The sequence below is a fragment of the Patella vulgata genome, chromosome 8 (genome assembly GCF_932274485.2).
Source record: "Patella vulgata chromosome 8, xgPatVulg1.2, whole genome shotgun sequence".
In the NCBI taxonomy this organism is placed as follows: domain Eukaryota; kingdom Metazoa; phylum Mollusca; class Gastropoda; family Patellidae; genus Patella; species Patella vulgata.
In genome coordinates, this window is record NC_065886.2 from 33,938,429 (window position 1) to 33,954,701 (window position 16,273).

Below are 16,273 nucleotides of genomic sequence, written 5' to 3' on the forward strand. Positions count from 1 at the left end.
CTGAAAGGAAATCACGTTTGTTTGCATAGGTTTGCAATTTACACACCAAAAATAAAAAGACATTGAGCGCCCCCATTCCCGCTACTTCTTTCTTTCCCATCAACATTTTTTCGGGAGTAAGAGATCCACAATCTCTAAGGTAAAATGCAAGGATTCGAATAATTGTATTTTATCTGTGTAAGGGGAATAACGAATCAGGAGCCATGATCGCTAAGTGGAAAAGACGCTAGCTCACTTGCCGGGAGGTCGCGTGTTCGATCCCTGCATTGACCGAGAAAGTTCATCGTGATTTTCCGACGTGGTTTCCCCTTGTGAGTGGTGCAGGATGGAGGGCATGACAAGGACAGTTGTCTAGTCTTTCGAATGGGACGAAAAACCGGGGTCCCGTGTATACATTGGCGTGCACGCACAAGATCCTTTGGCAGTTGGAATTCGATATAAGAGTAGGCCATAGTGCCGCTGCCCGGGCAAAATTTTCCTCATAGCACACTGTATGGCGTATGTCCGTGTTCAGTAGCCCAGTATAGGAGCAGAACAGTAGGGCGTTAAACCCCATTTCATTTCATTTCAATAACGAATCAACCGCTTACTACCACGAACCTAAAGGGGCCTAAATCGAAATATCAAAAATTGATAATTACAGTGGTTTAACATAATATTTGAGTCCTTGGATGACAAAATTTAAAAGGATATAACTGTCATCTGCATACTTCACTTTCTGTTGATATATGTATATAATTTCTTATTTGGTAGTAATCTCTGTCCACCAATAATCTGGCGACTGCATTCTTCGCTTCCAGATATATTTGTTAAAATTTGACTTCGTTGATGTGATTTATTAACGATAATACTTCATGGACATGTATGAAAATGAACAGACGATGAGTGTCGGATTTACCTATAGGTCGAGTACTATCTGGTCATAATAGTTTTGATCGCCATTTGTGATGATTTAAGAAAAACATATCTCTGAAGACAATTCAGAGTACTTAAACATTGCTGATTCGCAAACGAAAATATGAAAACACAAGACCCATGTAGAATGGACTAAGCATACGATATCGATTGTCGTTCAATTTGGAGAGTTTACGTTTTTCACCGAAAATAATTTACTAGAAATTGCAATATCCTTTTAAAAATTGAATGTAAATCACGATATCGATTGTCGTTCAATTTGGAGAGTTTACGTATTTCACCGAAAATAATTGACTAGAAATTGCAATATCCTTTTAAAAATTAAAAACTTCATTCAAATTACTTTTTATCTGAGCGAAGTTATCACTGTTTGGGGTTTGGTCATTGATTGTTTATTATCGTAACAATTAAACTAATTATTCGAGACTTAGTCTCGCTTCTCCAATTTTTAAATCAAATCTCAGTTATCCGATGGTCTAGAGAGTTGATTATAGGCGTGTCATGTAAATAAATGTCTAAATAATAGTTTATATAACATTTAAAGCCAAAATGAAGATCTGCATCAGACAGATTTAGCTCTTACATAATGCATCTTTAATACATCCAAGGATTACTTACAAAGAGAGTGCCTTGCGTTATTTTATCTGTAAACCTCTTCACAGTCTGTAACACTACGCAGCCTGTTTGAGATATGATATACCTGTTCGTCCTCATTTGTTATATCATATACTTGGTGACAGACGAATTCAGGACAGAAATTGCTTGCCCAATCATTTCTAAGGGTAAGGGTAACTGCCGGGTCCTAAGTGCACCAGAGAATACTTGAGAACGATTTCATATCTGGGTAAAAAGATATTTCATAAGTTCACGATAACCAAAGATAAATATATAATGTTATATCAATCTGACACGCTGTAAGTTTATTATGACATGAGATACATGACATATATTTTTACAAATATATTTAGTATGAGGGAGAGAGAGAGAGAGAGACCTTAACGAAATCTGGAGATGGCCTTGATATTTAGATTTAACCCCATTATCTTCCATTTGTTGAAAATAAAGTCCTAAATGTGAATGCCACATCTGTTGAAATCAGTTTGTGTCGGCATAACTTTTATCTGTTCATCGTTTACTGTGAAACAAAGTAGTGTAGCTTTACGGTTGTGCTCATATATATACTCTTCAAAATAAAGAGAAACGCATAGTGACATTTCGTCGTCGGTATACCCTCGCCCTACAATCGCCTCGTTGCAAAAGGAACCGTGACTCGTCGCTGAACCAAACTGTTCTCCAGCGTTGCTGTGGTCACACCCTATGTGTCTGAACCCATTGAAGTCGGATTTGTCGGTGTCGGCGTATTTCAAAACAGCGCTAACGGGGGACGTCTGGTGCAGATTGTCTTGGTGCAATCAAGCAAAAACAAATTCGGTAAAAAAAAGTATGACTAGTCACAATTAGTATAAACCCTACATTTAAAATCAATAATGAATTTCTTTTATCCTTACATAATGACATTAAAACAATTTAGATTCATGGAAATAACGATCTCGTTCAAATAAAAAAATGATAAAAAATGGGCTGTGCGTTTCTTTTTTTGATGAGTATATATTAAAATGTCTGTCAAAAAATAATGTATCACTACGCCGTAATGTAATCAGGTTCAGTAAAAGTGAAATCTACAGCAAAGAATTATATTTATCTATTTGTGCATGTAAGAAGGGGTTGGGTGATAAATAAAATCTCCTACTCGTCTTTTCTGACATCAAAAAAAATCAACACTCCTTGATAAAGTAAAAAAAAACAAACTCGGCAGAGCCTCGACTCGGCAGAGCCTCGTTTTTTGTTACTTTATCAACTTGTGTTGATATTTTTTGATTATCTATATATCCAAAAACAATAGTATGAATTGAACAAATATATCATCATTAAATGGTTAATCATTGTCTAATATTTCCCGTCACAGGGTCATCATGATAACAATATTAACAATAACGATAACGTAATACTAAGCAACATCGTCGCATACTCCTCACAGTGTGTGTGTGTGTGTGTGGGGGGGGGGGCGAATGATTAACGCGTGTGCGTATGATCATAAGGTTTGTCATTGGGTCAAGTGGCGTGGCTTCGATGCCCCATTTGTACGTAATAATGAATATTGGCAAAAAATTGTAATTATTATTGTGTTATTATTAAACCATAAGGTTTGTCATTGAGACAAGTGACGTGGTTTCGATTCCCCGCTGGTACGTGACAACGGATAGGGTCGCCAGTCCAACCCCGTGACTTTTCTCCGGTACCCCGATTTCCTCCAATTGCCAAAGACCCCTAGGCGCAACAGCATTACTGAAATAAAATTGAACCAAGGTAGTCCCGAAATGACCTCGTTTAAAGATATGAATGTTACTGTCCGTATTTGAACTAGAATCACCCCAAAAAAGTATATTTCAGGCGCAAATTCATTTCTGTCATCAATCAACAATTACATTTTATAAAATAATACTGTGCGTTTGCGAATGACGTACCACAAGAATAATTAGGTTTTTCCGTTAAATCTGAAATAGATCTACGGTGGCTGATTTAGGACACGCAAAAAAAAAAAAAATAATATCTTGAGCGCTTGAGATATTAAGTCGAGCGCTTGAGATACTAAGTCGGGCGCTCGGTACAGTTTCGCTTTATGAAGATACGACTGATAGTCACGTGATTTTTACAGATCTGTCTATTTGGGGGTGGGCATGCTAGAATAACCACTTCTAATCGACAACGTCCTCGGTTCGGGTCATGCCCTTATGTGTGTTTACAAACGCATCCCCCGCCTCCCACCCACCTAAATAGTTGGGTCTACATTAATTACCATAGGAATAAGCCGTGGCATATGGAAGGGTATCGCTGCCAATATTAAATGCTCTGCGACAATGTCGTTTCCATTGACTATATGTAAAAAGTACAATGTACAAAGTCCTAATACCGATAAAGATAAAGTAAAAATACCTCTAAGGCAAGAGTTAAATGTAAAACGTCAAATGTTAAGTGTTACATGACAAATGTTTTACATTTCTCTCATTACATTTTACATTTGCTCTCTGCCACATCACATTTGTCCTTCGCGCTTTCTACATAGCAGCTTTCGCGCAGCATCAACTTGCATATGCAAATGTAGGATATCACGTGACTTATTAACATATACGGAAACCTGGCACACTATAAACCACCATACTATAAGGATATTCACTGCACGATAGCAGTAAATCAAGTTGGCACATCATAAGAAACTATCTAGAAGACCGTGCGTAATCATGAATGTACCAGGAAATAATTGATAGATTCATACAGCCAAAGAAACATACTTTCCAGTAATTTATGACACAATAACTGGAATTTCGTATTAATACCGTATTTTTTATATTTTAAACCCCCCCCCCACTCTTCCGGTCTCTCTATAAACAGAGTTGAGTACATCCTAATTAACTTTGATCCATTAAAAAAATAACAATATATAAGTATTGTGCCCAACAAATAAATAATATATTTAAAGAGACGAATGACTATACATTCTTTAGTATGGACATAGAGAAATTTTGATTAAGGCCCGTATCTTTATTTTAATTTAGTTTATCCCCCCCCACCCTTCCTTCACTTCAACTTTAATCTTATTTTGTAAAGTTAAGCAAATATGAATGTGCCAAAAAATTATTTGCATATTTGAAACGAACAATCAGTGATACATAACATGGTATCTGGAATTTCGTATTTAGACCAGTATTTTTACTTGAATACCGCTTTAATAGTGTGATATTTATTGGATTTGAATTATGAAAATACGATTGTACCAGAAAACTATTTACATATTTACAAACAGAACGTGCTTTTTACTAATATGTAACATGATACCTGGAATTTCGTATTTGGACATTGCACAGCCCCCACACCCACACCCCGTAATCATGGTAAAATACCATCCAAAGTGACAAGGTAAGTAAATTTCTTATTGTGTGCTAGGCTGATTTCCTGTTATAGTGTCGTGAATATCCTTGTTCTGGCTTATAGTGTGCCAGGTTTCCGTATATGTTAATAAGTCACGTGATATCCTACATTTGCATATGCAAGTTGATGCTGTGCGAAAGCTGCTATGTAGAAAGCGCGAAGGACAAATGGGATGTGGCAGAGAGCAAATGTAAAATGTAATGAGAGGAATGTAAAATGTAGACACGTCAAAAAAAGCATTTTCCCACAAAACATTTGTCATTTAACACTTAACATTTGACGTTTTACATTTAACTCTTGCCTTAGAGGTATTTTGACTTTATCATTACCGGTATTAGGACTTTGTACATTGTACATTTTACATATAATCAATGGAAAAGACATTGTAGCAGAGCATTTAATATTGGCAGCGATACCCTTCCATAGTGGCATGTACCGGTAACAATTTCTTTAAATAATGACGTCAATTTAACCTGGTTCAAATGTTTTATTGCTGACTGAAATGACACGGATCTATGGAATGTTATCAATTTCACATTCTGGCCGACTCCAATGGAAGACGTTCATGTATCCACATCTAGCGATATGATCATTAGAGACTACTCCAGGATCAGCAGCGCCGGTACCTGTACATTTCTGACCAAAGATATCGCCTTCCCAGTTACCATTGACAACACCCTTCAGTTCAAACCAACCGTTCTCTGTTCGACCACAATCCATCATTATATCCAGCATCCAGTAGTGCATACCCCATCTGTTAAAGTATATATATAGCGTTATAAAGCATACCACATCTGTTAAAATATATATCGTTAGAAATCTTCCTCATCTGTTAAAATATATATATCAAAAAATATTAGAACAACCGTAAAGCTACACTACTTTGTTTCACGGTAGAAGATGAAAAGATAAAAGGTAAGCCGACACAAACTGATTTCAACACCGGTTTAATAACATTTTAAAGTATATATATTGTTATAAAGCATTCCCCATCTGTTAAATCATATACAAAATGGATAATTTCGGGACTAACATATGGCTCAATTTTATTTCAATAATTCGCTCTGGCATTGAGGTCTTTAGCAGTGGGGGGAAACCGGAGGTCCCGGAGAAAATCCACGAGACTAGACGGGCGATCCTACTCCTTGTCACGCACAAGCGGGGAATCGAAACCACGCCACTTCACTCAATGACAGACCTGATCCAACGCGCACGCGTTAACCATTCGGTCACCCAGCCCCCCTTTGCAAAGAAGAAATACAGCTCCAAATACAGAGCGTCGGACTCGAGACCAGAATTTATTTTGGAAATCTGAAAACTATCATCACACTGGACCCCATCATACGTGGACGTCACCGTTATAAAGCACACCCATCGTTTAGTTTCGCTGGACGTTTAAAACAAAAAGGAATCCTGGACTTCCGAAAAAAAAATGAAATGGGGTTAAACGTCCCCTTTTCTAGATCGAACCGGCTTATGAAGACGGTCATAGACCATGAAGTTTACTACGAGGGAAATTGTGTCTCGGCAGCGGCGTTTTCCATCCTATCCGGACGACTAGTCACCGTTCTGTTTCAAAAACCCAAACCCAAACGTAATTCATGTTTGCGGTAATAAAGACAAAACATACCAACACACTAACACGAAACATTTATAAAAAGCTTAGTTATCTTAGACCGAAAAACCCCAGGATGGATCCCACGTCACATCTATGTTTTATGGCATTTTGACTGACTCGGGTGAGTAAAGGGGGATAACCGCCAATAACCTCTGAGACTAGACCACCATTGTTCTCCACATTCCCTTCATTTTCAATGTTAAATCTCTGAAGTTGCGGTAGCACATTACGGCATAAGTTTGTTTTGCGGTATTATTTTGATTCCAGTCTTATATGACACGGACAATCAATTCTATGCCTAGTAGGGAAAATTTAAACAACGATCAAAAGATCTACCAAGAACTTGAACGATATGTCCGCGGAATTTACAGGAAAACTATATTAGTCAAATAGGACACACATTCGTTCGTTCTTTAGTGAGGTTAACGTCAGCTTCCACTGAGTGTGGTATAGCATACAATTGTTTTCGGTCGTGATTGAGAGGCAAGTCGATAATGATAATACACAGTCCCCATCCCCGTATTTATAGTTGCCTACAATGTCAGATCAAACGTCTTAGAAAATATCCGACATTTTGTATTTATGACTGATCACATGACTAAGTGTTATTATCTTGAGACAACTTACTTGTTGAGAGAATTATATCCAGCGTCTCCTGCTTTATTAGATGTCCACACAGACGGTGACCCCTGGGCAGCTTGACCCCCAGATGAACCCTGACCTGCCTCAGCACCATAGAAGTCGAGGTAATTATCTCCCACGCTCCAGGCGTTATATTTAGAGAAGAAGGAACTCGAGCCCAAATCTTGATGTTTGATTGGTATAGCACATTTACTCGTGCTGGCATCCTGGGTGCAACCTATAACAACAATGGGTGAAGATCCGGAGTTAACCCGAAGTATAAAATCCTCCAGTGGGTTTGGTGGCCTTATGATTTAAGGCGTGCGCTTTAGATGCCAATATCCGCAATTGAGTCAATATCCGCAATTGAGTCGATGCTGGTATGTGACAAGGAGTAGGGTCGCATGCCCTAACTCGTGGATTTTCTCCGGGACAACCGATTTCCTCCCACTGTTAAAGACACCTACGTGCAAGCGATTTATTGTAATACAATTGTCTAGCAAACTCATGTATGATAATACTAGCGGGTTGAAAGGAGTATAACTCCGAAACCGGAAGCGGTAGCCCAACACGGTCAGGCCTATGTTACTCCCCGACCCGAGTAACCCATATACACCAAATTTCAGCCTCGAGACAACCCTAGTGTAGCCGCCAATCCTGAACAGACAGACAGACAAACACCGATAAAGAAAATTACGGGCTTCAGTGGTCAGGTGTTATTATAACAATTATTGTGTCGACCAGGTGTATAAATTATAACAATTATTGTGTAGACCAGGTGTATAAATTATAACAATTGGTTCACCTAAATACGCAGGCATATACCTATTGTTGAGTCGACCTACCTGGTCGGGTATAACAATACTTGTTGTTTTGACCTACATAACATAACAACTATGCTCACCACCTGGTCAGATGTGTATAAAATATAACAATTGTTGTTTGGTCCTATATAATAAAATAATTGTTGTTTTCACCTTCCTGGTCAGGTGTTGTAATAGTAATAATAATATTAGTGTTCGCCTACCTGTGAGATGAGTGTGATCTATTCCACCTCTGATAAACACATCTTGTCCTGGTGATGTTGGTTTTTCCAGGAAGATAATGGTTCGTTGAAATCCAGACGTATCTACGGGTGGCATGGTAACTGGTGCATCAGTCTGGGTTACAACTGGTGAATCAGTCTGTGTTCCGCCTGGTGACTGGGTACCATGGTTACCATTATCGCCCCCTCCGGTACTGTGACCCCCTGTTGATTATATTATGTGGGTTTTAAACTTGCGCAAATTTGCGAGAAATTATAATTTGTCTATGGATGATTTATTTTAATACTGCTCGTAAAATCAAATTTTCTAAGGACTTTAAAGATGCATTATGTAAGATTTAGATAAAGAGCTGACGGTTCTCACTATAATAGTTTATTGAATATTTCCGTCTAGCTACTTGATTCTGAACGAAGTTATGACTGTTTGAAGAATAGCGTAGTCTCGATTTTCATTGCTACCATTGTTAACGGTAGTTATCCATTTTTAAATTAAATTTTTAAATGGAAATCGGATTTCACTTATTTCAAAATCACAATCACCCAATAGTATATAAAGTTAATTATAAGCTTGTCATGTGCATTAATATCTAAATAATCATTTATATAACATTTATATGCAGATTTAGCGCTTATGTAATGCGTAACACAGTTGAACACACCATTCTAATAAAACCATGGAACGTATTTTAGTAAAGACGAGAGAGAAAGATGTGGTTTAACATCCACTCGACACAAATTAGGTCATTTCGGAACGAACGTATGAGGAGGACCCTGAGAAAACCTGCGAGGTTCGACAGGCTATCCCAATCCTTGTCACGTACAAGTGTGTGATCGAAACCACACAACTTATGATAGACCTTATGATCTAAAGACTCACCACAGACCATTGGATCAGCCCAACCGCCATATGTTTACAAAGAGCCTTTATACAGATTGTTTACAGATCAGTGCTTTGAAACAAGAATTTTTTTTAATACGCCCGCCGTTGTTAGTTGCTGTGTTGAGTATTTAGAAAATGGGTTTTTCTGAGAACGGAGTTTTCTACTGGCAGTCCATGGTTCAACAAGACTTTTTATATTAGACGGGGCTTGGTCATTTGCAATACAGGGGAGAAGTATTGATATTGTGGCAGCAAACAACACAATCCTTTAAAATCTTTAGGAATTTAAATTATTCTAGTCTAGTCAGCGCACAAAGACAACAAAATGCAATGGCGTTTAACGTCCTACTGTTCTGCACCGACAGTGAACTACAAACTCAAAATCGTCATCAATTTCAATTACAAATAACTATAACCTCGAAAGAGAATACAGATGGCAGAGTTATAGGGAATGCGAGTTATCTAGTTGTTCATTTCTGTCCATGTGTCGACAAGATTTTTTTTTTTAAATCAAACAACGAATGGAACGAATATGCCAAAAATATTAATACTTTTTAAATTTCATATTTTACCTTGAACGGTAGCAGTAAAAGTTTGAGATCCTAGGAAAACTTGATTCAAACAAAAACAGATTTATTGCCTGGCGCACAGAATTGATTTTTTAAATTTTTTAATTTTTAATGCTTGTAAAGTAAAGCAACTGTTGTTATCCAACGTTCATAGAAATGGAAACCCATTTCCTATCAGTCAGATTAATTAAAACAGATCATATGTTTTAATTATGAGTTCTTTGTAACTATCATGCCACCAGAGGGCAATTTATATGGACCTCCTTTCCTGGTGACTATTAATTGATGCTTTATTGTAAGATGATAGCCTTATTAGTAAAAGCTAATTAAAAAAAACCCTGCTGATTCTAAAAAAAACACATAGTTGGGAAAGTGATGATCTTTGCATTTAGAGTGAAATGAAATGGAGTTTAATGAAGACAGTTTGCACCCAAAAGTGTACACGGGATCTGTTTTTTTCCCGTCCCATCCGAACGACTACACAGTGTCCTGCACCACTGACAAGGGGGAACCATGCCAGAAAATTCCGAGTCGGCAACACCGGGAGCGAACGCGAGATCTCTGGGCCAGCAAGCCAGCGTCTTAATCAATGAGCCAACGCGACCCCCCACCCCCTACTATTGAGAAATGTTATATCGCTACCTAGCAACTAGCGAGGAAAGATGGGTTGTTACCTAGCAACTATTGGAGAATGGCAGATTGTTACCTAGTAACTATTACGGAATGCCAGATTGTTACCTAGCAACTATTGGAGAATAACACATTGTTTCATGTACCTTTTAACTATTACGGAATGCCAGATTGTTACCTAGTAACTATTGGGGAATGACAGATTATTATCTATAGCAACTATTGGAGAATGACACACTAGTAACTATTACGGAATGCCAGATTGTTACTTAGTAACTATTGGGGAATGACAGATTGTTACCTAGCAACTATTGGAGAATGACACACTGTTACCTAGTAACTATTAAGGAGTGACATATATTGTTACCTAGCAACTATTGGGAAATGATCGAATGCTACCTACCAACTATAATGGCCATGATTGGTTCGTCGTTATTATCAATATTAACGCTGACCATCCCATTCCCGTCAACGTTAATCTTCTTCTTACAGTCAGATATTAGATCACAATACGATCCAGCAGGCATACCAGATTTCAACTGCATCTGCGCATGTCCTTGTTTAGCCATGGCGAAGAAACCCTTATTGCCTCTACCGAAAGCCACGACATCGCCTTGATTATACCAGTTGTTTAAATCCGTACCAGTAACGGCGTTCCTGAAGGCTACCATGTTGCCAATCGGGTTCCATCTGTGTTCGCAAACCCAGCCGTTACCACAGCTACCGTCCTGGTTAATCGTGACATCTTTAGCGGAGAAGTCACTGTTGTGGGGTGGCCCTTGATCAGTGCTGTCGAAGCTGTAGCTACTCATGACTCTTGTGAAGCCGTAGTTGTAAGCTAGGGTAAACGCAACGGCCATTTTATAATCACGTGGCTGTTTGTGGGTAAGAAGATTGCCACCACCACCGTGACCTCGTTGGTTATCGTGGTTATCGACAAAGACAAAGGCGTTGCTTGATTTGGTCATTCCCCATCCGTAATCAACTACACCACCCAGCTGACCGAAGTTTTTGATTCCCCATGCTATCTTCTGACAATATCTGAACTCTGTGACGTAGCCCAGACTCTCGTATTCTGTGACTTTGATTGCACCATCGTTCTGGTCAATGACTTCATGGTAGAAAAACGGCTTACCACCGCCGTCCACATTCTTTAGTTTACCCTGGATTGCCCCAATATCCCCTGGCCACATATGTTTTGCTGCGTCCACTCTGGAAGTCAAAAATAGAATCAGGGACAGATAATTCAAATGATAATCATTTAGATGCATTTAGTAACTGGATAGGACAATTAACTATAACACATACTTGATGAACTTGAAAACGTTGAGAAGATACTGGTCGAAACGCAGTCGAATTGAACAAAGTATTCAGAGATTTACAAGTCCAAAACATAGAATCAAATCATAAGTCAAGAATATAGAATCAAATCACTCAAAAACTTCGAATCAAACTGATCTCGTGACGTTTTTCCATGTCCAAATTTCACGGTACCAGTTATGTCACCAGTTCGCAATAATATTTTATATTTTCCTATATATCACACGTGGAACTGTATCCAAGGCTGTATCTTGGGGTGGGATGGGGTCTCTCTGTCAGTTGCCCTTGATATCACATGTGGAACTGAATCCAAGACTGTTGGATACAATATCTGATGATGTAGAAAATGGAAGAACAATTCTGTACCAACCTGAAACCAGCAACGCCTATATCGATCATATGGTTGAAGAATCCAGCAATTTTATCTCGGACATATTCCTGGCTCTGATCCAGATCAGTCAAACCGACAAGATAACAATTACGGACGTTGTTCGGGTCGCCGTAGTTGTTCACCATTCCGTCTCCGGATGGACATTTGCTCTTATCATTGAAATTGTCTCTACCGAATGGCACTCCGGGGAAGCTTAATGCATCGGAATCATAATTACTGCCAGCTGTTCCTTGCCCTTTTCTGCCCAGACCAGCCATGTGATTAACAACAACATCGACAAATACCCTTAAAAATAAAATATTATTACATAGAAAATCAATGAAAATTTACGGAAATCGACAATGGATCTATCGGTCTAATTTTGATGGTGTAATATGGCTTGATTGAGTCTAGTCACGTTTCTAGCGTATGCATAGATTTAGTGTGTGGCATTCTTACTAATTCATCAAAAGCTATATAAAAATTAAGACTAAAGAGGATCCCAAATTTAAAAGGTTCCCCAAACATTAACTTCTTTAGGGCCTCCGAACCTTCCATTCTCACAGACTCATTCTCAGACCACAGTTAGTATTAAATTGCATATTTACGATTTATTCCGCCATGTTGGGTCTTGGAATAAGTAGAAAATGGCGACGTCTATGGGTGATTTTTTTGGGTTTTTCTTTACCCGACTACAACCTTTCTTCCGCGATGTTGGATCTTTAAATAAATAGAAAATGGAGACGTCTATGGTTGCTTACCTGACCCCAACCTTTTTACATCTTTGTACCATGTCCTTAAACTGATCCTCGTTTCCACTTCTGCTGGTCAGTTTATAACTGACTGGTTGATATCTCTCCCACCAGGGGCGGGGATATTCTTTAGTCACCATAACATGTTCATTGGCCGGTGATACCTAGACACACAATTGAAATAAAGTTGAACCATATGTTAGTCACGAAAGGACCTAGTTTGTGTCAAATGGATGTTACTCCCCATCCTGATTCTGTGTAGAATGCGAGGTTAGTTGTGGGAGGGGAATTTGGTCATCCACACAGGAACCATCGATGAGCGGGTATAGGCTCACCTCACACGAGGTATGGGAATCCCACAATGGGATATTCACTGCCAATCATAACACTAGGAATGACTATAAATTTTCCCCGAACATTGATTTTCGAAAACTATTTTATACTTTATTTTATAGCACATACAACCAACATCTACAATCGCCATTTATATTTTTTACCGGAAAGCGACCAACTAGTGTTATGATTGGTCAAATGTACATTTCGATAACAAACGGACACAAACTTGTGACATTTCATCAAATTATTATTGTTTCCTGGTGAACATTGTAATGAACAAGTAAAGACAGTCCGTGGTGAGTTTAAATGAAAATGATATGAAATGAAATGGCGTTTAACGTCCAACTGCTCTGCTCCGACTGGTCCAACTGCCAAAGGAGCTTTTACGTGCACGCGAATATGTGCACGGGAGTGGCGAGTTTAAGGTTTGGATAATAAATCTAACCAACCTGAACACCACAGTAGCCTTTGGGTCCCAGGAATCTTTCACATTCTTGTGCTATGTCTGTCCACTTCCATTCAAACAGATGAACTATGACCTGTTTACCATCACAATGAGGATCTGTGAACTCTCCCGACACACCGGCTACTGCCAGTACTGGAACAGAAGTAATGTGTTATTGGGCCCATCTTCCGATCTTATACAGGAGATGCATAAACGTAATTCAATACAACTACGGTATTTTTTTCATTTCAACAGACCCGGTTGTTCCCGTGTAGTAGAGTTTAGTGTGAACTGCTAGGCGAGACAACTCTGCTGGGAAGAAAGATAGGGGTGGTTGGAGAAAACTCGTCGTTAGGAGACTTGTGTGAACTGCAAGGGGAGACAACTCTGCTGGGGAGAAAGATAAAGGTGGTTGGAGAAAACTGTGATTGGAAGAAAAATAGGGCCTGTTAAAACTACTTTCCACATGACGCCATAGTTTCCCATTAGCAATAATAAAATAATTAGACCAATCAATATGTTGTTTTATTTTACGAATAATCTCGGGGTTGAAACGTGGTGTAAAAGAGATTGTCGAGGTGTACCGAGTAGCCGTAGATCAGCAGTGAAACACTTCTGGGTGACAGACCGCAGATCACATCCACGAACATTCTCAACTGTCACCAGAGAGATCAATATGTTAAATTGTACAAATGATCCCAGGGATCAAACGTGGTGTGGAAGAGACTGACGGTAGATTCACAGCGAAGTACGTCTAGGTGGCATTTGCAACTGTTTTACTTTGTATGCCACCTCACTACCAGAATAAGAAGACATGAACACCTTGGAGAACGCTAGATCGGGGACGGTCCTGCACATATGACGTCGTATGTGGAATGTGCGTTAGGGTTAGTTTAAGAGTTAGGTTTGGTCCAAGGTTAGGGTTAGGGTTAGCGCTAGTCCTGTTTACATCTTGAGACTTTGACGAAATCCAATTCGTAGTAGGAAACAAAAATACCAGAATACTGAAGTACCATCCAAGGAAGACCATCAGCGCCACCAACACCAAAAAACAATAAAATCATCTTTATATATAAATCTAATGTATTGTATTTATTTTAAATAAAACTAGGAAATATCGCGAACTAATTTTTCATCGTCCTAGGTCAGTGCTTATGTGGAGACTTAACCTCTTCCCCAAATTCTTAAATCTAACCCACAATCCACATATGACGTCATATGTGCTAAAATATGCAGGTCTAGCGTTCTCTGAAAACCTTACCGACTATTAATGTAATATTTGAAAAAATCTTACCCACTATTAGAAGAGGTACCATCCTGTTAAACTAATGTAATCTTAAAACACTCCTACATAATGACTATCTAGATTTATATAGATTTAGAACAAAGATAAACATCCCCGAACTGATAAGACAAGATGTCAAGGTTACACAGACTTAAAGCACTGATATAGTCTTTGACTAAGTCGAAATGAAATGAAATGGAGTTCAACGCCCGAGGTTTCTGCGCCAACCGGGATAATGTAGACGGGCACATGCCACGCACTGTGCTGTGGGAGAAATGTTGCAAGGACAGCGACTTTTCACCCAAACTTCAACAAATTTCAACGTGTAGGCTACACGGGACTCTATTGCGATTGGAAAATATTGAGGAACGCGTCCAAGGCCAACACCGGGATCGAACACAAGATGTCAGGCGTCGTGCGATGGCCCGGTGAGTAAGGTGCTAGCTCACTAATCGGGCTGGTTTCACCCTGTCAGTGGTGTAGGAGAGAGAGAGAGAAATGGGGTTTAACGTCCACTCGACAGAAACTAGGTCATTTCGGGACTAACATATAGTTTAATTTTATTTCAATAATTCGCTTGCGCGTAGGGTTTTTTAGCAGTGGGAGGAAACCGGAGGACCCGGAGAAAACCCACGAGGTTGGACAGGCGACCCTACTCCTTGTCACGTACAACCGGGGATTCGAAACCACGCCAGTCGACTCAATGACAGACTTTATGATACAGCGCGCGCACGCTAACCAAAAAGCCATCCACCCCCCCCCCCCCAGTGGTGTAGGACTTTTGTTAAAACGATATTTTTTTTTGTTCTTGTATTATATAACTAATTTCCCCACAACCAATTATTAAATGCATTCCTCTGCCATGTTGATTGTTCACTTTCATATCAACAACTGTACGCACCGGTACGATCTTTCTCTTTATTCTGCTATATCATCTATCTGTTAACATTCTTAAACAAATTTTTTTATATACTGAAACCGGCGTGTTTCAAATTTTTATGGACGTCTTTTTTGCACTTTAACGCTGATAAGATATGTTCTGCAATAACCCACCCAGAAAGTACGTATATGTACCTAGGTTTTTCGTCTCATTTGAACAACTACGGTAAAGGAGATTCAAAAGTAGCTTCATTTTAATCTATCGACATGCACTCGGGGCTCTTACAGACCAATTGTCGATGTATAGCATTTCATTTATTGCAGTATAGTAGTAAAGGCTTGGATACAAACAAACGCTGATCTAGGACAGAAATTAGAGGAGACGGGGCAAATGCATAAGATTAGGTGAATAATTTCAATAATTCTCTTGGTCATAGGGGGTCTTTCATCAGTGGAAGGGGTGCTGGGGACCTGAAGAAAAAGCATTACGGTCAGGTCAATAATTCGCTTAAAGGTCTTTAACATTGGGAAGAACCCGAAGAATCCAATGATTATGAATATGCAAAGGTTAATAATTCGCATATGCGTAGGCGGTTTTACAGCAGTGGAAAGATGCCAGAG

At 39.1% G+C, this 16,273-nt stretch overlaps 1 protein-coding gene across 1 annotated transcript; it reads right to left on the bottom strand.

Moving 5' to 3' along the window:
- Positions 1–5,380: 5,380 nt before the first annotated feature.
- On the bottom strand, positions 5,381–14,840 carry LOC126829357 (alpha-amylase). Its single transcript, XM_050559168.2, has 8 exons — positions 14,783–14,840; positions 13,493–13,641; positions 12,717–12,871; positions 11,956–12,261; positions 10,669–11,477; positions 8,169–8,390; positions 7,148–7,379; positions 5,381–5,656 (listed from the first exon to the last, which is right to left on the bottom strand). Exons 1-8 carry the CDS (start codon positions 14,802–14,804, stop codon positions 5,416–5,418), a joined length of 2,136 nt encoding a protein of 711 aa, XP_050415125.2. The 5' UTR covers positions 14,805–14,840; the 3' UTR covers positions 5,381–5,415.
- Between the last annotated feature and the right edge of the window lie 1,433 nt (positions 14,841–16,273).

Coding starts and splice junctions, on each gene's coding strand:
- LOC126829357 (XM_050559168.2), bottom strand. CDS start 14,804: ATGGTACCTCTTCTAATAGTGG. Junction 8,391..10,668: donor AATCATGGCCATTATAGTTG/GTAGGTAGCATT, acceptor TATAATCAACAG/GGGGTCACAGTACCGGAGGG. Junction 5,657..7,147: donor GGATATAATTCTCTCAACAA/GTAAGTTGTCTC, acceptor ATACTTTAACAG/ATGGGGTATGCACTACTGGA.